Genomic DNA, 23,692 nt, shown 5'->3' with positions numbered 1-23,692 from the left:
TCAGAGCAACGCATCTGTATGAAGGCGAAGCCCTTGATAACAAATGAGCCATGAACCTTAGGGATAACTTCCCCGACCGACTTGAACTTACCAAACACTCTTGAGAAGTGGAGGTCCATCCACTCTTCTGGGAATCCTATTATGAAAATAGTGGGAAGCTCTTGTAATGGATCCCCCCATCCTGAACCCCTTGGCTTTACTCTTTCCTCTCTAGCTTTATTCTTGTGACTTGGATCCACTCTCCACTTCTTGGGTGGTGAACGTCTTCTGATGCCTCTTTGATGACACCTTTACATTTTGATGGCTTCCTCCATCCGGATGGAGCGTTTTTCCCCAAATGTCGTCTTCCATCTCTATTGCTCTGCTCCTTAGAATCTCCTTCTCTAATTTCAGATGGAACAAAGAAGGCGGTTCGATCTTCTCTCTTGAGATATGCTTCTCTACCACGAGATAAGCTTCGAACCTTCTTGCCTCAAGAGGCTTCGACTGACCTTGCTTTGAGCGTGAGCGTCTTGTCATATTTTAAAAAAAATAAAAATTCAAAGGGCTAGGAGATGCTGGAAGACTCCATGATACTTCAATCCATTTTGTACGGACATGATCATTATTGCAGAATTGTTAAACCTGTTAATGGATCCGGTCAAGTTGTGTCTTGCCAAGTCAACTAGATTTCAGTTTGCCAATATATTTGTTAGTATTGGCTGAATTTTGTCCCTTTCCAGAGTTCTTTTTAATTTTGTAAAAGTGGATTCCATGCCTCTCAAGTCAAGTCATAGGGACTCGGATAATCATATCCTGTGTTGGATTTGTATCTTGGCCATTGTTTTATCACATATTTGTGGTTTTTGCCTGTTGCCTTTGTTGTGATTTGAGTACCATTTCTTCTCTGTCTAATGATTATTGATTTCTTTCTTTCTTTCTTTTTTTCTTCTTCTTCTTCTTCTTCTTCTTCTTCTTCTTCTTCTTTTTTAAAGTGCTAGTCAAAATTTCATTAAAAAGGAAAATGGGGAAAGAGTACAAAACGGATGATTAGAGATCATCCAACTAGTACAAAAAGATCCCCCCTACTCTGAAAATGCTCCAATGGATTGCCCTTGAACATGTTGTTGGCTCTAGCCATACCAAATCAGCTTCTTCTTCCTCCCTGACTGCACAAAATGGCACTTGGCTGACAAGTCCCCCATTTTTTGAGGCATCACTCAGCTGGTGTTCAACAGCAAGAGGAATTTATCCAAATCACCATGGTGAACTCTTTGATTTCCAGTGAATATTTTTTTTTTCTCACAATCTAACACATTTATCTTTATTTCCATCGATATAAATCTTAAAAAAAAAAATAAAAAAATCATTTCTCTAGATAACATGCTCATGTTCCAATCTTATCATTTGATTCTTAAACTTGAATATTATCTTTTGAAATCTTCATAGATTATTTTTCCATCTAAATCTTGCAGTTTCATTCTTAACAGATTGGCATCGTAAAAAATGACATAGTGAAGCTGTTTGACACTCTTGAGAGCTATGGTACGCACGCCCTATTGCCCTTTTCCCTTTCTTCGTTGTGTACCTATTTCCTTCTGTGCATGCACTTTTTTTTTTTCTTTTATTTCCTTGACCACCTTTCTTGTTCTTATATTTTTGTTTGTTTGAGGTAAAGTAAAATTGCTAAATTTTCATGTATCATATTCCATGACCGGGACTTTTGTGATTGAACCACTGGAAGCAGAGGAGCTCTCCTGTATATAGGTCCCAAAGGTTTCAAATTATAAAAGATGAAGTCATGGACATTAACTGGCCAAAATGATGAAGACCTGTCTGTGTCGTGTCTGCTTGGTCTGAGCTTGTTAGATTCTTTAGTTGGGCCAACTGGGCTTCGTCTCAATGTACTGAACAATGGTGACAACCATGTGAGAACTGTCTTCTTTGTCCAGTGAGACCGCATTATCTGCAACTACTATAAAATGCAGTCGGCTGATTCTGCCAAGCAATATCCTACCATTGTTGGTCCTGCATCACCTACATCCTGGAAAAATGGTAAATGACAATGTTTTCAAAATCGTCGTCGTATTGCAAATCAGAATAGGGGTTGAATTGTATCGAATCACAAATTGTATTGTAAATCATATGGTTTCTTATGATTTTCTTAAAAATATAAAAAATATAAACGAATCAGGAAAAAATTTAAAAACTTAACAATCATCCTTTTGCCGTCAATATGCACCAAATAATACCATGTCATGATAGTGTCAAAGGATCCTTGAAAACCATACAGGGATCTTTTGATCATTTATGTTCTCGTTAACTGTCTTGAATGTAGAATCACGTTGGAAAAGCGGCGTTTGATTCTGTAGACTGACAGAAAAAGATATTTTGATTTCTAACTGGCATTCCACAATACATATAAGTCAACATGATCGTAACCATCTATAAAAACATTCCAGATAAGTCACACATCAATTTGGTGTTTCAACCAGTCAAGAAGTAAGAAACCATAAAAAAAGCTCTACGATTTAATGTTGAAGAGTTTATGTCACTTAGTATCTTATAAAGAACAAAATAAAATAATTTACCTTTTTCTAAATGATTCTTTTTCGTTTTGAAGGTTTTTTTTGTTTCCTTTCTAAATGATTCTTAAAGCCCCAACCAATTTAAAAATATAAAATGAAAGCCAAGTAAAGCTTAAGAAATAGAAGAGAACAAGTATAATTTGAATCGTAAATCGTAGGATTGATTCAACTCAAATCGTTTGCTTTAGATTCAAAGGGATTCAAAGGTGGGATTCAATTTGTTTTGCTTAAGATTCAACTCAAATTGTAAATCGTAAATTGTAGGATTTTGACAACACTAGTAAATAGATATTGCATCTAAGGTTGCCACTGAAATGCCTGCACGTGAATGCATGTTCCTCTCTCTCTCTCTCTCTCTCTCTCTCTCATTCATGTGTGAGTATGAATGACTTCTAGAAAACATTCACAACATTTAAAAGGCTACTAGTTAAGGTGGCACATGGAGAGAGGAAATTTTGCAAATCATGGGAGATGGAGGGGAGCAGTTGTAGAAAGTAGGATTCGTTTTGCAGGCTTTTTGTTTTTTGGAAAGATGAAAATATTATTAGGGCTAGAAGGCCAAAAAGCGAACAAGAGAGCAACAAAGAAACAGAAACAAAAAGGAGAAAACTCTACAAACAGGGGACCCACTCAATAATCAGGGAACCCACTCCCTTATATAAACACCACCCTGCTACAAACACCCTCAGGGGAGGACTTGCATGATTTCACAGGTTAGTTTCACTGCCATTTTAAAAACGGCGACTCTTTAGCCGTACACATGGCATAATTGCAGGGCAATCTAGACAACCCATATTGCTGACCTAATTAGAGCATGGTGTAAAAACTTCACCGTGAACATGATAGTTACACTGCCATTTTAAAAACGGTGGTGACTCTTTAGGCGTACACATGGCATAATTGCAGGGCAATCTGTACAACCCATATTGCTGATCTATTTAGAGCACAGAGTGAAAACTTCATTGTGAACATGGTGGTTACCATCTGTTTTGGCTTTTGGAACTTGGACGACTCACTATTTTACTTCTAAGTCTAATTATGCATTTGAAAGCCATAAATTGGATGGTTATGATTGCTTGATCATTGTGATTTTATAGATATGCTCCATCATAATGCATCCTATGATTTGGGTGGTGTGGATTGCCGTATATGTGCACCATGTATTACGAGATGATTCCCTGCTAATTTCAAAACGATGGTGAGCTATTGTATGAGACCAGGCAGGTGGAGAGAGGAGATCAATTTGATGGCTTCACCTTTATGTAAACACCCTTTATTTTGGTTTAAAGCCGTTCCCATGCTCTTTGATAATGCACAGTTTTACCTATTTGGAAAACTGATTGCGAAATTTTCCCCCCTAGCTACTCTCGTTATATACAGTAGAGATTTTGCTAACTCCACCCATCTAACATGATCTTGGTACTAATATGAGGTCCTCCATTTGTTCATCTCATACACACATGCTTTGATGCAGGACATGGAAAATTAAATATGATATGCAAGATTGCAGGCTTAGATCACACCAATTCAGAAACAATCACACAAATTCCACATCCCACATGAAAATCCAAACATTCAATTAGAAAGGGGAACACAGGCTAGGACTGGACCAATAAAATTATAAACCAAACAATGTCAAAGGGAAATAAAATCAACTACTCATGCATAAAAATCAGTCCCTAATCCAAGGGATTCCCTAATTTCAATTCAAGGAACCCTAAGGTGATAAAAATGGGCAAATCAATTAGGGATCATGTAATATAGGGTTAGGATTCATGAAAAAAACGGCTATGAGAGGATAAAAGAAGATAAAAACCTGAACAAAAGGATGATCCCGCGTGTGGACAGCAACAATGGTCCAGATGGACGTGTGTGTGATCCCGGCCGCACGTGTGTGGGGCCCACTATTCAGAAAAAGGCCACCTTGGCCCTGGTCGGCCAGGGATGGACTCCAAAACCTCCAAATTTCAGCTCGATCCGATGTACGGTTTGTGCGTGGTGCTCCGCCGAAGTTTCAGCTCGCCTGCGGGCCGAAATCTGGAAAACTGCTTCAATGAAGAAATCGATGCAACAAAAGGACAAATTCAAGTATGGATGGTGGGGGAAGATGGAAAAAAGATGATGGAAGATGGGGTGAATTGGGATCGATGTGGCTTCGCACCACGTAGTTAGCCCTTCAAAAGGGAGGGCTTCACACCCACTTTTGAATTCTTCCACAACTCACGAAGAGAGTGAAAAATAAAGCAGAATTTTTTATTAACTTCAATGAATGAAAAGAACTACAAGGGGTGCCTATTTATAGTGAGAAATCCTATACTAAATACTCGCACCATGTGCGACACCTATTACTTGGCGATGAAGTAAACTAAAATAAAAACCAAACAAGAAAATCTAAAGCGTTCACGATGTTCTAAATAATAACAATAAGCAAAACTTAAAATATAAAACCAATCCGACGAAGTGGGCCACGATCATGAGATCTCATGGTGGGCTTTTCTTGACTAACGGCCCACTTTTCCGAACCAAAACTTGTCTTCTAGCTAGGAGGCTCTCCCACTAGACGTCGTCATCGAGCCAGATCGATGGTGGGGTCCTCCTTCTGCGTATGTACGTGCGTAGGGGTGGTGGTGTGCGGGCGTGCGTGTGCACGATGTCCTCATCAAACTCACTCCCTGCGAAGATTTCGCCATCGGCGAAATAAAACTTCTGAACCGCTCCAGGAGTCAGGATCAAGTCTTTGAAGCTCCTCCTCGGTGAGCCACTTGTCCGAAGTTGGGCGTGACTTCCATTTAACTAGGTATTTAAAACCCGCCATCCGACGTGGAAATTATCTCATGGTCCAAGATATCCTCTATTTCCTCTCTGGGTGTGTGAAGGCTAGGTATGGAAGGCAGAGGCTGAGATGAAAGGTCGGGAAGAGGCCATGGATCAAAGGGTAAGGTTGGGACATCAGGATGGGTGGGCGAAGGGCTGGACAAAGTATCAGTGGGTCCTTGAAAAGCAACTAGATCCTCCACGTTGAATGTGGAACTAATTCCCATGGAAGGTGGAAGATCTACCTCATACGCATTGAGACCGTTATGCTTTATAATTTTGAAGGGCCCAGCGCTACGCGCGTGTAACTTACGAATGGCCCCTGGAGGGTACCGCTCGGGCCTGATACGGACCATCACAGAGTCCCCAATATTGAACTCTTTGAAACGTCTATGTAGGTCTGCAGAAAGTTTGTAATGCTCATTACTAGTAGTGATCTTTCGCCTGATTTCTTGATGCAATGAATGTATGTGATGCGCAAAAGACTCTGCAAACTCTGATGGCCTATGAGACAATGACATGGGGATAAGATCAATAGGTTTCCTAGGCTTATAACCAGTAACGACTTCAAAAGGACTTAGACCTGTGGACCTATTGACAGAACTATTGTATGCAAACTTGGCTATGGGTAGTACGGCGTCCCATGTCCTGGTATGCTCTATATCCCTCCTAGGGGGAGACTCATTCGGTAGATCATCAGGAAAGATATCACGTAACTCATCCATTACCGGAATGGCCTCAGTGGGTAACTCTACACTAGCCGCTGGTGCACTCTCTCCAGCCACAAGGCCACACATGTTGTACCCCTCAAAATAGTGGTCTTTATGTCTCTCATGGGGTGGGTATCCGAGTGCACACCCATAATTGATTCCTTGACCAACTCCATTCATTAGTGTATCCTCCAGGCCACCTGCTTGAGATTGGACATCTACCCCAATGGTGGGGTTTGTCATAGCGATGGTCTTTAGTCTGGTAATGCATACATCAAGCTGTTCACAGCATTGGTCCATTTCCAAGCGCTTAATCATAGACTCCAACGTCTGAGATATCTTGTTTAGTGACTCTTGCAATTGTTCCATGTTTAGTGTAGGGTGCAAACCGAAACTGCGACCCGTACGTGTGGGCATACACTGACTTGCTCAACCTAAAGACCTTCTATGACAACTATATGCGTCTAAAAACTAAATGACCCTACGAGACTCTACATGAAGGAGACTACACACTGTTACTAAAATTCAGCTATATATGATGGACTGAATGCATGAAGGACTCAAACAAACAAAATCCTAAATATGTGGTGAATTCCCCTACAAGAACCCTAGGCTTTGATACCAAATTTGATGCAGGACATGGAAAATTAAATATGATATGCAAGATTGCAGGCTTAGATCACACCAATTCAGAAACAATCACACAAATTCCACATCCCACATGAAAATCCAAACATTCAATTAAAGGGGAATCTATGCGGTTCCAGACAGGCTAGGACTGGACCAATAAAATTATAAACCAAACAATGTCAAAGGGAAATAAAATCAACTACTCATGCATAAAAATCAGTCCCTAATCCAAGGGATTCCCTAATTTCAATTCAAGGAACCCTAAGGTGATAAAAAGGGGCAAATCAATTAGGGATCATGTAATATAGGGTTAGGATTCATGAAAAAAATGGCTATGAGAGGATAAAAGAAGATAAAAACCTGAACAAAAAGATGATCCCGCGTGTGGACAGCAACAATGGTCCAGATGGACGTGTGTGTGATCCCGGCCGCACGTGTGTGGGGCCCACTATTCAGAAAAAGGCCACCTTGGCCCTGGTCGGCCAGGGATGGACTCCAAAACCTCCAAATTTCAGCTCGATCCGATGTACGGTTTGTGCGTGGTGCTCCGCCGAAGTTTCAGCTCGCCTGTGGGCCGAAATCTGGAAACCTGCTTCAATGAAGAAATCTGATGCAACAAAAGGACAAATTCGAAGTATGGATGGTGGGGGAAGATGGAAAAAAAGATGATGGAAGATGGGGGTGAATTGGGATCGATGTGGCTTCGCACCACGGTAGTTAGCCCTTTGAAAAGGGAGGGCTTCACACCCACTTTTGAATTCTTCCACAACTCACGAAGAGAGCAGAAAAATAAAGCAGGAATTTTTTTATTAACTTCAATGAATGAAAAGAACTACAAGGGGTGCCTATTTATAGGGAGAAATCCTATACTCAAAAACTCGCACCATGTGCGACACCTATTACTTGGCGATGAAGTAAACTAAAATAAAAACCAAACAAGAAAATCTAAAGCGTTCACGATGTTCTAAATAATAACAATAAGCAAAACTTAAAATATAAAACCAATCCGACGAGTGGGCCACGATCATGAGATCTCATGGTGGGCTTTTCTTGACTATTGGGCCACTTTTCTGAACCAAAACTTGTCTTCTAGCTAGGAGGCCTTCCCTGGACGTCGTCATCGAGCCAGATCGATGGTGGGGTCCTCCTTCTGCGTATGTACGTGCGTAGGGGTGGTGGTGTGCAGGCGTGCGTGTGCACGATGTCCTCATCATGCTTGTGCGAACATATTAGGCATGAATGTGAGCATGAGTTCCTAAAAACATCAAACCTAATTGGCAGCACCATCACTTGTTTTTCATACTAACATAAGAACATATGTTCATGCATGAGTCAATGGCTTCATATATCTGGTCAAGATGTCACTTTGACAACCAGCACTCTCCTGACTCATTACTACACAAGCATGCACCCTTTAGTTGGTTTGTTTGAAGTGAACTCAAACCATGTTTTGAATGCGTGAAGGCCATCCGCTATTGAAAGGCTTGGTGTTTGGGCAGCATGGAGAGCCTAATATGTAATTATTGCTTTTATGACTGAAATTGACATTGAACAAGCAGGCTGTTACTTTTGGACTAACATTTAATCCTGAACAACATCTTCATGACACAAAAACACATCCTTGACAATTTGCTCCTATGCCTATTACTTTTGCACTATCAGTGAACTAATTATGTATCATGCAGAAAATTTGCATATTTATCGATCTTGGAGCATTAATCATGAAATATATCGATCTTGGAGCATTAGTCATGAAATATATCTTGTCCAATTTTATGGGTTTACGTAGTTTGTCATTTAACTATTTGATTACCCTGAGAACATGTTGATCTTGTTAGGAAATTTATTGATCTTTTTATTTTCCATTTATATTTATGAAAGAAAAAAGGATTTATTTGATACTACAGTGGAGTGATGGTCAATATATGAGCACTCAGAAATTGTACGTGTGGTACATTAACTCAAATTAACTTGTCCAATTTGCGGGAACCACTGCAGCCTGGCCATCATCCCAATATCAGATTGGTTAAAAAGCTTTACCCTCTGGTTTGCTGACACTTCTTTGCGTTTGAACCATTGGCTATTCTTCATCTCAACCATGCAATAAATGTCCACTAATCAACTAGTTAAGTTATCAAATTAGTGTACATGTTGGTTTAAGTTATCGAACTAGTTATCCCAATTAAGTGGGAAAAGGCTATGATGACGATATTGGTTTATATTCATCTAAAGTGGATCTCACCATTTGGACGGTCTAACTTTAGTTACTTCTGTGCCACGCGTACAATTGCTAATGTCTGCATATCAACCATCACACCCTTCCACAGTATCAGAGTTTTTCTCATTTGAAAATGAGTTATGGATTTTAGTACGTCACCCACATATACCGACAATACTTTTGAACAAAGATATGCATACTGACAATGAATTTGTAGATGATGGATATCAATAAAAACATAGAGATGTAGGAGGCCAAGGGATAATCTCTCGTCCTCCCTGCCCTGACTTACCATTCAAAATAAATTAAAAATAAACATGCAGATGATGGTGCCTTCACATGTATTTCTTTGTATTTTCTGGAACTTTTTTGTAATTGGTAGGTTAATTTAAATATTTGCTCAACTACTATTGCCTCGCTATAGATGATGGAGCCTTGTACTTCGATGAGAAAATTGTTGATGCCAGTGAACATCAAGGCCCTCTTTCGACCACATCGTCAGTAGTACGTGGGACCACAGCATTTGCAGCAGTTACTTCCGGGACTTTAAATGTAAGTTCAGCAAATGCACTGAAATGCAGGGCATATGTTGTCATATATTGTTCATGTTTCTTATATTGTTCTTCAAAGCTCATGTTTGACTCTGCAGATTCCCGGAGATAAAATCTTGGGTTTGGCATACTTCTTCCTTGGCGTTGGAATTCCTGGCAACACCAAAGATCTATTCAACCAAATGGAATCCTTAGCTTGCTTGGAGAACAATAGGCAAGCAAACCAATTCCTGTGGAATTGTTTCCATGTGTTTCATTCTTCTTGTTGCCCTTTGCATAAGCCTCATCAGGTGATGATATACAAAATCCAAACACCTGGGCCCCCCAAGGTATTTGGAACTTTTGGTCACACATTTAGCCATTTTGTTGGTCTGTAACTGCAAGTTTAGCACTTCTATTTTTTAGTTGTTTCCCCAAATTCACTATCTAGAACTTTTGCCGTTTAGCTAGTCTTATCAAATTTACATTTAAAGAGGGTCGTTCACAATAATTTCTCATGTTCTTTAAGAATCACTTAGATCAGATGATCCCAACCATCCAACCAATGGCTGTCCAAGTTGGCAATCTGAATGAATTATAATGTAAAGGTTCAATCATTACTCTGAAGTCTGAACTATCCATCATTTGGGGTCCAACTTGATTGCACAGAGCTCTAAGACTAATGCTTTGATTTGATGATTGTGACCATCAGATGATTGGCTACTAAAGGGTTTGGTCCATACTGGATATTACAAAAAATAAGTCAAGTAATCAACATGAATCATCCATCATTTGGGTTCCTCATTGAGTTCAACATTTCAAGAATCACTTTGATCAGCAGATCCTAAAGCATCAATGCCCAGTGTAACGAACAATCCGAATTGATTAGAATGATTTATCAATAATTTCTCATCAATTTTGCGAGCTAGACCTTGGATTGCCCATCTCTCTCAAGAACCATGTTGATAGGATAATCCTTACTAATACCAGCTGATAAATTGTCAATTAAATGGCAGCTGAATCCCTTGGAACAAAATGATCAATGATTGAACTAGACTGCTCATCAGATTGCCCACCATGGTTATTGATCTCTGTCAAGAATCACTTCAATTAAATTATTCTAACATCTGATTGATGGACAGTAAAATGGATGGTCCAGATCAATTGTAATGAAAATGGTCCTATGATCAGTTTGGAGCATCCATCACGTATACCCCGCCTTGGATTTGTTCAGACAATCTTATTCATTTTTTTGAGAGATAACAATCTTATCCATTCATTGATGACTAGTGAAACATTTGTGCAGATTGTAGTAAAAAAGGTCAGATGATTGATCTAGACCAGCTACCATGTTTGTTGACCCCACCTCCAATTGCCCATCTCTCTCTCTCTCTCTCTCTCTCTCTCTCTCTCTCTTTTGTTACTTGATCTGATGATTCTAATAATTTAATCAACAACTGGTAGCATGGAAGGTCAGAATTGATTGTGGAAAATGGCTCCAATGATTAATCTAGACCATCTAATGTGTGCCCATCCACCTTGGATTGTCCATTTTTTCTATATGTTTTAATGATGGTTCTCTAATCATTCTATCGGTGGTCTATAAAATGAATGATCCATATTGAGTTGTCAAAAAGTCTAATAATCAATCTATACTGTTCACACAGTGGAACCCACGCTTGGTTGTCAATGCCTCTCGATAATCGCTTTGATTGGATAATTTTGACCATTTGATCATTTGCCAATTGATGGATGGTCTCCTGATCGATCATAATGAAAAGGTCCAGAGACAGATTTGGACCATCTATTATGTACTGTCTTGAATGATCCAAATCTATCGAACTCCCATCAAAATTGAGCTCCTTCTAAAAAATTTTCTCGAGGATAGTTATAGTTGCCAGGTATTTGCTGCCATAAATTTTCTTTGTTTTTTTTTTGTTTTAAAAAAAATAAAAAATTACTTCATTGTCTCTCAGATCATGATTAACCAAAAAAGCTGCAATATATTTTTGAAAAAAATCCTTCAATATATGTACATGAATGAGTGCAGTTGCCACATATTCTCAATGTGTTATGCCCTTTACTAGTCCATTCTGACCATTAGTTCCCAGTTTCTTGTGTAAAGCTGGAGCTGATTCTTCCATTTTTGCTGGTCCAGGGTTTCCGTTCCATTGATTTTATCACTGCCAGCTAAGGTTCTTTCATTATCTTCAAAGGATCAGCTCAAGGTGTGTTACTCACTCTGGATCTGTTGTTGTGAGAGTTGGTTTCTGTTAAATTTCATTTTTTTGCGAGATAATAGTATAATTGGTCAATCCTAATCCTTTTATCATTTAGTGTCTACACCAAGCTTGGTGCAGAGGTTGTTGATCCCTCATGCTCTATCTAGTTTTATGTAACTGGTGCCTTATCTGATAATCCAACTTGTTAACACTATGTTAGTGAGTTGATCATTTATTATTTATTTATTTATTATTATTTTAAAGGGTGAAAATTTTATTAATGAAGCAAGAAACTAGCAACTACAAACTAACAGACACAAGTGACCATTGTCACTCAACCAAAACAAACAAGCGAAACAGACAGCCAACAATCGAAAGCTCTTGAAAAGAACAGGCAACAACAGCCCCAGACCCCAAACAAAATAACAATTACAAAGATCCCCAGTCCCCCAATAAATCGTCCATAGACAGCCCTCAAAATCCCTGACAAACCAAAGCCCAGTCAATGATCATGAGAGATATTCTTCTCTTAATGAAGGCTACTGGTGATGATTTCCTTTAAAGATTCTGCTGTTCCTTTCTTTCCACAAGCCTCAGAGAATCCCGAAAAAGACCAACTTCCATTGAAATTTGAGGCCAATAAAAAGCCCTCTCTGCCATTCAACCAATGCAGCACCAACATCATTGTTGACAGTCCATGCAATGCCTGGCCAAGACAGAAAAAGGTTCATATTTCCTCCTCTTTCCTGTGCATGGCACACAGGTTAGGAAAGGACATCTTCCATTTCTTTAAGTTGTCCCAAGTTAGGATATTCTTCGCTGTAGCAACCCATACGAATGGCTTTACTCTTGGGGGAATGACCACTTCCATGCTTTTGTACAGGGAGGAGAATTCCCCTTGCCAATAGGGCCAAGAAGAAAAATTTCACAGAAAACTCTCCTTGCGCGACCATTTCCGCACTTTCCTATCTTCCACTGATGCTGACACATCAACACGTAGCTTAGCTTGTTTAAATGGTTCACAAATATGCATGTTCCCTCATCAGACAGTTCCTTTGCAATTTAATCGACCAAACCTTGCCTACCCTCATTGGATCGTAACACTCCCGAACTTTCTCCTTTATTAATCACAAGCTCAAACAAAGCCTGGTAAGATGACCCAAAGGCCACATCATCAAACCCAACATCCCTCCAAAAATGAACTTACAAGCCTTTTCCTACCAAGAACTGAATTGCCAAAAATTTCCCATTTCTCTAGATATCTCCATTGTCTCCATCTAACTTCTTACCCACCTTGTATTGCAAATATCATTTCACTCTGGATCCCCTTGATCTGTCACACAACTTCCTCCACAGAGCTCCTAGTTCCTCCCAAATCCCCACCACCATTTGCTCAACAATGCCCAATTTCTCTATCTAATGTTTCAACAACCCCCTTCCCTCAAAGGCTTTAAGACTTTCTCCCAATTAATCAGTTAACCCTTCCCACTAAATTTCTTTGCAGTCGCTTGGTTTTTGATGCAACTGCGGAGTCTTCTTGAATAAGGGAATAAAATAAATAGGGATATTCGACAAGGCAGACTGGTAAGAGTAATTCTACCTCAAGGGATAGATACAACCCTTTACACATGGCCAACTTTTTCTCAATTTGTTCCATAATGGGATCCCAAGTGGAAGCAACATTCGGCATGCCCCCAAGAGGAATGCCTAAATAAGTGCAAGGAAGCTTGCCGAGCTTGCATCCCAACACCTCTGTCTTTGACTTTACCAAATCCTCATTATTGTCACATCAAACACATCACTTTTTCTAAGAGATTTAGTGATGAGGACTGCGAATCTTCTTTCAGCACTAAAGAAAGCCTTTCAAGTTAGATACTTGCTCCATTGTTGCCTCACACCTCACTAGTGTGTCATCCACAAATTGAAGGTTCGAAATTTCCAATTACGGAATGCTGACTCTCAATCCCTTAATCATACCAATAGATGAAGCCTTTCTCATGATCAAACTTAACCACAACTGAAAAAGAAGGGAACGCAGGATCTCCTTGATGAGGCTTCTAGAAATAGAGAAGATGCCTGTTGGTGACCCATTGACCAAAACCAAGGAAGAAGCTGAGGAAATACACTCTTTAATCTAACTGTCCAGTTTCTCACCAAATCCCATCCTACACAAAGATTATACAAGGAAATCTCAGTCAACATGGACACATGCCTTTTTCATTTCATTCTGACAAGGATCCCAGCTTCCCTTGCCAAAGCTCTTTAATTGATAAGGTCATTCATTCATTGTCGAAAAATTCATATATACCTCTTGTAATACAGCTGCCCGAACTTTTCATGAACAATTCTTATTGCGTTGAAGGCTTGAAGCCCCCCATCCCCCAGATTAGCTTTGATTACCACGACCATAAATAGCCAATAAGGACCACTGAAATTCCCCAACAGTCGAGCACCTCACTGAAATGGAGAAAGATCCCACCCATTCCTCTAGAAACTTATCATTGTTCTCCATAAGAATGACACCACCTGCTGCACCAATAGTTGGCAAGATAGGAAAGCCTTTGTTTATGCAACCCCTAAGTCCCTCAACTTAGGCTCTGAGTACCTTGGAGCATTAGAGTGGTGTGAAGGGGCAACACTTGGAGACAATTATTGAGGATGTCCCGAGTCTATGCAGTTTAAGCTCATGCTCAGCTTTGGAGCAAGATGTCCTGGCACACTGTGGGACAAATAGTCACTAATGCTAAGCATTTTGGGCTCATGGTAGCTTAGGAGTAGCACGCTGCACACCCAAGTGGGACTGAAGAAGAGTATGTGGTGAACACTGGTGCTTGAAAAATTTATGCTTGTATAGTATGCAGCATTTTGTGCTCACTTGGAGAGTGGATAGATGCAGCACTCGAGACAGTCAAGAATTGCCAGAGATGCTGAGCAGTTTAGGCTCGTTCACAGCTTAGGATCCTTGTGCAGTGTCAAGCGCTACCCCGGGGATGGAAGCTTTAGCTGTCCCGATTATAAGGATGGCGACTAGTTCTCTCCTGCTTTAGGCGCAATACCATGCAGGTTGCGCTACCACTGCAGGGGACTTAGGCTTTATGCCTTCTCCCAATCTGCTAAAGGTCTGTCAAGGCATTGGAGCCTTTGCTCATACCACAGAACTTTAACCTTTCACTCTCCCAGTCAACCAGGTGGTGCTACGTGCTACCACTGCATTGGAGCCTTTGGCCCTTTGCTCATGCCGGTTTCTTAGCAAATCCTTCACAACAAATCTTTACAGTGAGGATTGCCAAGATCTCTAACATTCCGAGACACTATCTTCATTGACCAAAACCAAGAACAAAGCCGAGGGAATACACTCTTTAAGCCAATTGATCAATTTCTTGCCAAATCCCATCCTACACAGAATATACAAGGAAATCCTAGTTGGCATGGTCATATGCCTTTTCCATGTTAATCTTACGAAGGATCCTTGCTTCCCCTCTCAAAGCTCTTGAATCAATGAGCGCATTTCCCACTAAAATGCTGTGCAAAATATGCATATCTTTAATGAAAGCCTCTTGAAATGGAGTGATGACAAGAGCCATTACATCACCATTCTAACTGAAAGCAGGTATGCCTCCCCCATATTGGTATTTTATGATGTGGTTGCCCCCTTACTTTTCATAGCAAATATGATGGTACTGAAGTCATCCCCCACACACCATGGGAGGTTCTGCTTCACATGATCCCCTGATAGGTCATCCCACAATTGTGACCGCTGCACCAAAAACCGACAAAGCAGAAAAGCCTTTCTTTCTGCAACCCGGTAGCACATCCACTATGGTGATATCCACATGACCGGATTATTAGGACTATTAACAGCCAACAAGTACCACATGAAGTTCCCTCAACAATCAAGCACCTCACAAAAAATGGAGAAAGACCCCAACAATTCCTCATAAGAATGATACAACCCCCTGCACCAAAGCCGGCAACGTGGAAAAGCCTGTGTTTCTGCAACCCCATAGCTCATCCATTATGATGCTATTTACATTCTCAAGCTTTGATTTCCAGAACACAACGAAATTAACTTCCTGTCATCGTAACAAAACGTTTTTAGCAAGTCTACGATCAGGGTTGCCAAGGGCTCTTACATTCCATGATGCTAACTTCATTGGATGAGCTTCAATCCCCCAGGCCAACCACATTCCTCTTTCTCAGCTTCACCAGCTTCACCCCTAACCCTTCTCTCTCTTTTTTCATACATGATATAAATCAGCAGCTCCTATTTACCTTTTTGCCCAAAGAAGGAATCTGAGTGCACTTCTTTGATCGAATTATCTTTCTTCTAGTTCCTCAAATATCTGTCTCGTAACCATCTCAATCGTAGTATAACCCAAGTCTGTTGCTGACGTCACCCATTGCCCAGGGACACCATCATCTTGGTAAATCACTGGTTCCAGAAAACTGGTGCTGATGGGGTGAGAATAATCTCCAGCTTCACTTTGCTTTCCTGGACCACGAAACTGACCAGGAGAGGTGGATATGGCTCTGAGAAGTTATGTAGTGGACAAAGATGCTGGGTAGGGCTGTACATGAGCCAAGCTAGCTCGAAAAGCTCGCTTGGCTCGACTCGACTCGATTTAGCTTTGCTTGACTCGGCTTGAACGACGACTCGAGGCGAGTCAAGCTTCATATGACCCAGCTCGTTTCGAAAACAAGCCAAGTTCGATCATAGTGGATCTTGACTTGACTCGAACTCGGCTCGGCTCGACTCGACTCGAATATATATATATATATATATATAAAGTTAAAACTTAAACACTACACTACACTACCCTACCCGTCCGTCCCTTTCTTACCCTTTTCCCTTCCTTACCCAAATTGTCGCGCTCGAGCTCTCTCTCTCTCTCTCTCTCTCTCTTTCTCGCCTGATCTCGACTCAGCGTCTGCCCGACTCGTCTTAGCTGTATAGTTTGTACTCGGCCACTCGCCTGAGCTCTCTCTCTCTCTCACAACACCAACTATAAGGTACCTCAATGGTTTTATCTATTATTATTATTATTATTATTATTATTATTATTTGAATATTTGATTTGGGAATTAGGTCGGGTGTGGGTTGGGTCAATTGGGTCAGGTGGCTAGGTTGAATCGGGTGTGTGTTGGGTTGAGTCAGGTGTAGGTTGGGTCGGGTTGGGAGCAGGCTTGACTCGACTCGAGGTAAGCTCGCCTCGAGCTCGACTCGAAAGGTTTGGCAAACAAGCCAAGCTCTAATGGTAAGCTCAAGGCCGAGCTCAAGCTCGAGGAGAGCACGGATGAGTCAAGCCAAGCTTAGCCCACCTTGACTCAACTTGGCTCGATGTACAGCCCTAATGCTGGGCTGGATGCACTAGAATGACCTTTGCTAGCTATGCTTCTCCTGGTTACCACCAGCGGATTCACCACTCAAGCGTGTGAACCTTCTGATTCCCATGTTCCTCACCAACACTCCCTACCTCTGTTTCCTCGGCTGTTTGACTTAGAGACCCTTTGCGACCCTTCAGAGACAAAGCAGCCCTCCTCAGGTCTGAATAACTCAATTTGCATGCGTTTTTCTCCACCACTGATAGGTTGGGATTAGAAATAACCTGGGAAATAGGGCTTCATCATTACACTTCATCAAAACGTTAAAACCATTTAGCAGTATGCACCTCTATGTAAAAGTAATTTAGAAAAGTACTGTCAATAGTACCTGGAGTCAAGGGTGCATCGCACGTATCTGCAGCTTTTTCTCCAAACACCACTGGACGAAACCCGTGCTGAGAATGCTGATTGCTAAATGCATTAGTAGTCCTTTCAGCAGCCGTTTATAGAGGAGCCCTGGGGATGTTATCGGCTCCAATCATCGTTGTCCTTCTAGCAGCCCATGTGGATATGTGGCATCCATCAACACAACCATGAGAAGTGGCTTCGATCAATGCAACCATGTCCCTCCTTTTTTAGGCCCTCGTCTCCTTTACCTGCACCTACTTTTGATGGCTTTCACCCTATGGCATCCCCGAAAACCAGCAATCTTGCTGTAAATAGCTGTTGTCAATTCAGTCTGTGTCCAGGAACCACCTAGGGGCGCAACTCAGGCAGGTCGAGTTCAGATAAGGGTTAACCTGAGCCCAACCCAACCTCAAGAGGGCCTAAACTGCAACCTGGCCTGACCCAATTTAACCTGAGGTGCCCAACCCGAAGTCCTCTTTACTCGAACCAACCTGACTAGACCCAACCTGACCCAAATACACGTGATTGTTCCCCCCGATGCGACCTAACATGACCTGAATTTGCTCAACCCGAACCCGGCCCAAATTCAACTAGGGTTGTCGTTTTTCAACCTGAACCCAACCCGAGGACCTTGACATCTTGACCCAACCTGACCCAAACTCAGGTTGGTTTAGTCGGGTCTGGGTCAACAACCCAAACCCCACTTGAAAAATTCACTGTCTTCTTTCATCTTAACTTTGTATGCTCTCCCATTCAGCCATGAGAGGAACTGTTGCTTCGGAGATTATCACACTGTACAAAAGGATCATTCTCTCCCCACTTAGAAATCCTCCATAAATTTAGGATCATCTTTGAGGACTGTCCCTATGAATGATCCTAAAGACAAACATTTCCACTCCTAGGCATGATGTGGGCCTTGATCTTGTTTGACTAGGTAAGCTTCAAACTGGCCAATCCTGTGACACCCAACCTTCTTTGAGGACGCGATCTGCTTCTCTCAAGGGTAACATGAGGACCAGTCCAATTTCTTTTGCACAAACTGGAAACGAAGTGTTTCAGCTGTTTGAGACCCATTGTTGCAGATATGCTACATCACTATGTGGAAATCTGCCTTCCATGGTTTGCTGTAAAGGCCGTCACGGGGCCGTAAAGGCCATTGCATAAAGGCAATGGTGGCAACTGTCACACGTTTTGGAGTTGTAACGGCCGCCACGGGGCTGTAAGGCCGTTACATAAAGGGAACAATGGCAACTGTTATACGTTACAAGTCGCAAAGGCCGTAATGGAAAAAAAATGACCCGTAACAGCCTTTACAACCCTCATAATGGCTCGTTACGCCCTCTGTAAAGGCCGTAACAGCAACTAATGGTCCATTATGGGGCCGATACAGGTATTTTGGGGTTTTTATTTTCAATAAAAAAGGGAATGTACCCGTAACAACTGTTACAGCCCGCATCGTTAAGGTAATGATGGTAGCTGTCATGGCCACTGTTACCATTACGGAATACCTTGCCACTTTCCCAACCAATATGTTGAAATCTACCTTACCTACTAAAGAAGCATTGAGAAGATACCTCCTAAATGATGCTATAGAATCTTTCATGATGCCTCTTGTTTTCCCTTCCAGAGTCTCCTTCTATACCCCCCCTCCTTTCCCACAAGCCTGCCTTCTTCACAAACTTTGAGAATGTTTTCTTATCATTGACCTTTTTCTAAGGTAACGCCATGTCCTGGTTGGTTAGTCTACGATGAGCATGGGATTCCTGTTCTCTGGGATAAGGTGTCGGAAAGGGCTTTTTACCTAGCCTAGGCCCCCATTCTGCCAACTCTAGCTTATTTTGTTGAATTGACCATCAAGGTCCACACCACAACCTTTGTCCACCCAATATCTTGACAGCTTTCATCGCCTCATCTAGTTATAGAGACCTAACAAATGTAAAATGTGTTAGCTTCCGTGTGGCCTTGTTTCTTGGGATTCCTGTCTCTACAATCATGCCATAATCCTCGAAAATGTAAAATGTGTTAGCTTCCGTGTGGCCTTGTTTCTTGTGATTACTGTCTCTACAATCATGCCATAATCCTCGAAAAGAAGCATAATATCATTAGCATTTCAGTTTGGGTCAAAACCAGCCACCACTGATCCTAAAGTGAAGATTACCATGAATTTCCTTGTGGTATATTGCTAGGACCATCAAGCTCCGAAGGAACCTATGTTAACACATGCATAGAGTCATCAACACATGTTTTCACTAGGATGGCACTGTAGACTTTTCATTCTTTTACATGATTATCTGATTTCTTTTACTATATAAAATCAAAAGCTATGAGTAAATATGATATTGCTTTGTTCCATACTGACAAAAGAAGCTCCTACTCTACCCAATCTCCCCATCTCGACATTTTTATACTAGTGGTTTCATTAATTCTTTAACTTGTTTCAGGTTAAGGTGAATACAGTGCTGGGGTCTGATGCACCTCCATTAACAGTGAATCTTGTGAAAGCCTTCCCTTCTAGTTCAAGAGACCACCCTACAATTCAGAACCAGGTGCACATTTCATGAGATAATTGGTCAATACCATTTCATGAGATAGTTGATCAGTACCTGCTTTTATGGTAGCTTTTTGGTCATTCCTTCTTTTTTAGTTTTTATTTTCCTGCTTCATGCAACTGTTCTTGTAGTGTTCTTGCAAGCCAAGTTGAATGTGGTCGAGAGGGTCATGTCTCTCAAGGGTTTTGATTGTCCTTTTTTTTGTATGTTTCTTTTTGTGTAGCCTAATGACATTTATCTCTCTCATCATTTCTTTTTCTTCTTAAAGGCCCACAATGATGTTTATTTGTCATCCAACTTATTCATAAGGTCATACAGACATGGATAAAGGGGGAAAAATCAGCTTGATCCAAAACTTCTATGGCCCCCAAGAAGTTGGGCGTTCAATTTCCACTGTTTACTGTGGTATGGTTCACTCGGGCTTTGGATCTGCCTTATTTTTGGGCCCATGTCCTAAAATGAGCCGGTGGAATGGATGAATGGCATGTATATGACATATACATCACGGTGGACTCCACAGTTTGTGTCCAAAATGTTTTCCGACCTCCGTTTTGTGCCAAAACACTGGACTTGTCAACATCAGCCTTGGGGTAAGAGCTGTAATTGCAAATAATGATGACTATTTTACAATGGATTTACATTGTAATTTGAAAATCAAACAGCCCTTGGTGATTTCCCCATGTTTTCTAACTCTGTTCTGCAAAAAAATCAGTAGAGTGATTTGGGTGATCTCTTGTTTTGATAGTTGGCCTTGGGTTTTTGGCCTGAATTTTTTCTTTTCTTTTGTATGGCTTTTGTTGTTGATTTTGAGGACAGTGGGGCAACCAGAAGGCACCTCCTGCATTCAATCTCGTCTTTTGCATATCTGATTTCAGCGTTTTTAATCAATTGGCCTTATCAAAATAAATAAAGAAATAAATAAACTGACTGTTTATAGTCCCATATTGTGGCCTTTTTGGGTGTTTCTATTAACTTGTTGTGATGAGTAGTTTTGAGTATTTGATCTGGTGAAAAGATCATATATAACATTCTCTTTTCAATTTAAGCTATAATAGATAACTTTTATCTAATACAGGAACTCAAGTTTGACGTGGAAAGCTCTGTTCATTCCTTCGATTTATTGTCAAAGGGTATAGATGTCGGAAAGTACACGTTAGTTTTTGAGGTAATCTTAAGATCCTGTTTCACTGCTTTGGTACTAATCTTTATGCGCCTTCATTGATCCTAAGTGACAATCCATTTCTGTGCAGGTTTTGCTTCATGATCCTGAGCACAAGAAAATTTATGCAACTGGAGGCCGAGCTCAAGCATCAATATTTGTCACAGGATTTATCAAAATTGACAGTGCAGAAATTGCAGTATTGGATAGTGATGTTGGTAGCATAGAGACGAAGAAGAAGTAAGATCTCCAGTTATATTTCGATTGCATTTCCTGAGAATTTTGTTTCAAATTATATCTCAGGATCATAGATTTTGCTAGTATTTTAATCATATCTTTGTTGTCTGTCTACATTCCTTGTCAGTGTTTTCTATAACTATTTTTTTTTTCCCGTTTTGATTGGTAAGATAGGAGTGCCTGATCAGTGTGTTTTTCGGCTATGAACATTCCATGGCTGGATCCCAATTCTTCTGGGCCACTGAAGTGTGCATCAAAATAATAAAATGCCAGAAAACCAAAAGAAAGCCGAAAAAAGAAGCAAATTAACTGGTCCCATTAGCTGTGTTGATTCATTCTTCTTTCTGTTTTCTGAGTTCAATTAAATAGGTTTTGAGTGTTCACCACTTTTTGAAGATTTGCCAAATTTCACGTTTTAATTCCTTTCCATCGTCTCTGCATGCTTGACATGCATTTTACCTTTTGTCATGCAGATTAGATTTGTCTGGAGAAAATGCTGTATCACTTTCAGCAAACCATCTGCAGAAGCTGCGTCTATCCTTTGATTTGACCACTCCACTGGACCAAGCTTTCAATCCACACCAGGTTCGTGGACAAGTTTCCTGATGGATTCTGGAACAACTTTCCTCATTTTATTTTGACGAAAATGTCTCTTTTCCAGGTGTTCCTACATTTGAGACATGAGACCAAAATTGAGCATATCTTTCTGGTGGGCAACCATGGCAAACGATTTGAGATCATATTAGTTGAGTTTCTCTTCTCTTCCCATAAGTTATTACCTGGTATTGCAAGCTTGCTAGGTCTACAACTGACTAAGAAATTCACAGATCACTATCAGTCGATGTTTCACACCCGTACATATGAAATTGATTGACCCACTGGTTAGACTCCCATATATGTCTAATATGTTACAAATGACCATTATGCAATTACTCATTTCGTTTTTTGTTGTTCCAATATCCATGTGACTTATTAGGATTTAGGACAGAAGTTATTTTAAAGCACCCAATATAGTGGTGATTTTGTTTGCTTCTGTTCTTCCCTTTTCCTCTCCACATGAAATCTGTAAACACTATCATTCTTGTAGAGAAGCAAGGTTTGTATACCCAGGACTCAAATTAGACACTCCACTGCGACCCTTTCAAGTTTGTCTATGGACTCTGTTGTTATCTAGCCTTGATACAAGCATTTTGTCATGGATTTCCTAATGAGTATATTTTATGGTAGCCTGTCTGATACTTTTACTGTGCACATTGCTCGGGATAATGCATATTACATTTTCAATGGAATATCTGTTTGGCTTCTATTTGAAATTCAGACATTCTCAGCGTTTGTGAATGTTTTGTGCATGTAGGACTTTCTCTCTCTGGTTGACAAGTTTTACTATCTCTCAGGGAGATACGATTTTCAACTTACCGTCGGGGATGCTGCAATGGTAAAAATCACATATTGTTTCCTGACTCGTTCTGTAACTCTGGGCCTAGCTGAGTTTTTACTTTTGATTTTGCAGGAGAACTCGTTCTTACGGGCTCTAGGCCATGTTGAGTTGGATTTACCTGAACCTCCAGAGAAAGCTACACGCCCTCCTCTCCAACCTGTAGATCCTTACTCAAGATTTGTTCCCAAACCTGAAATATCCCACATTTTCAGGGCACCTGAGAAGCTTCCACCCCAGGAGCTGTCTTTTACCTTCTTGGCTCTTTCACTTTTACCATTTATTGGATTTCTAATAGGGGTAAGTTTCATTTTCATTTCTGTTGTCCATCAAAACCTTGCACTTCTCACAACATTCTAATAGTGATTTCCCTTTTACTGCGAAAGTTCAGAAACTCAGGACTTGGACGAAAAAGGTGCCAGTTTGTTCGAGTCAATCCTGAAAGCACACAATTGAATATTCATATATTTCGAAGAGGAACTGTAAGGTCCTGATGCATCGGAACTTGAATATTATCTGGATGCATCTCATTTGCAAAATGAAGGCCCTTTTTTGTGGCAAATCTGGACTATTGGTGAGATGGTTCCCACCATGGATGGGTTGTCTCAAAAGATTTCAAGATTGGAATTCTAAACCATTCCAGCTGTGACTTAGTTCAGACTGCTGTTGTTTTCTCCTGATGGTTCATTATGTAATCTACCAATCTCAGACTTGGTAGTCTTCTGATCTGAAAGATTTTTAGGACCACCCACCCAGTGTGGGTTTCTTCAAATCAGCAGCTGGACCCTGAAAAGTGTGCCCTACATGTACAAAGAGGTGCATTGGGACATCGTTCATGTTATGATGAACTGTGACACTATAATACCTCGTTTTCAGATACTCGAGTTTAAA

At 40.8% G+C, this 23,692-nt stretch overlaps 1 protein-coding gene across 1 annotated transcript in view; it reads left to right on the top strand.

Moving 5' to 3' along the window:
* LOC131240400 (dolichyl-diphosphooligosaccharide--protein glycosyltransferase subunit 2) overlaps positions 1-23,692 on the top strand; it is a 32,154-nt gene that overhangs the window by 7,692 nt on the left and 770 nt on the right. Inside the window, exons 8-18 of the mRNA XM_058238603.1 lie at positions 1,470-1,524; positions 9,364-9,491; positions 9,589-9,704; positions 11,628-11,697; positions 19,863-19,967; positions 21,046-21,135; positions 21,221-21,369; positions 21,840-21,951; positions 22,028-22,111; positions 22,721-22,801; positions 22,877-23,101. Of these exons, the coding sequence (XP_058094586.1) occupies positions 1,470-1,524; positions 9,364-9,491; positions 9,589-9,704; positions 11,628-11,697; positions 19,863-19,967; positions 21,046-21,135; positions 21,221-21,369; positions 21,840-21,951; positions 22,028-22,111; positions 22,721-22,801; positions 22,877-23,101 (1,215 nt within the window). The remainder of the gene's footprint in view (positions 1-1,469; positions 1,525-9,363; positions 9,492-9,588; positions 9,705-11,627; positions 11,698-19,862; positions 19,968-21,045; positions 21,136-21,220; positions 21,370-21,839; positions 21,952-22,027; positions 22,112-22,720; positions 22,802-22,876; positions 23,102-23,692) is intronic.

This window comes from Magnolia sinica, chromosome 3 (genome assembly GCF_029962835.1).
Source record: "Magnolia sinica isolate HGM2019 chromosome 3, MsV1, whole genome shotgun sequence".
NCBI classification, from domain to species: domain Eukaryota; kingdom Viridiplantae; phylum Streptophyta; class Magnoliopsida; order Magnoliales; family Magnoliaceae; genus Magnolia; species Magnolia sinica.
This window is presented reverse-complemented; position numbering and strand designations above follow the sequence as displayed.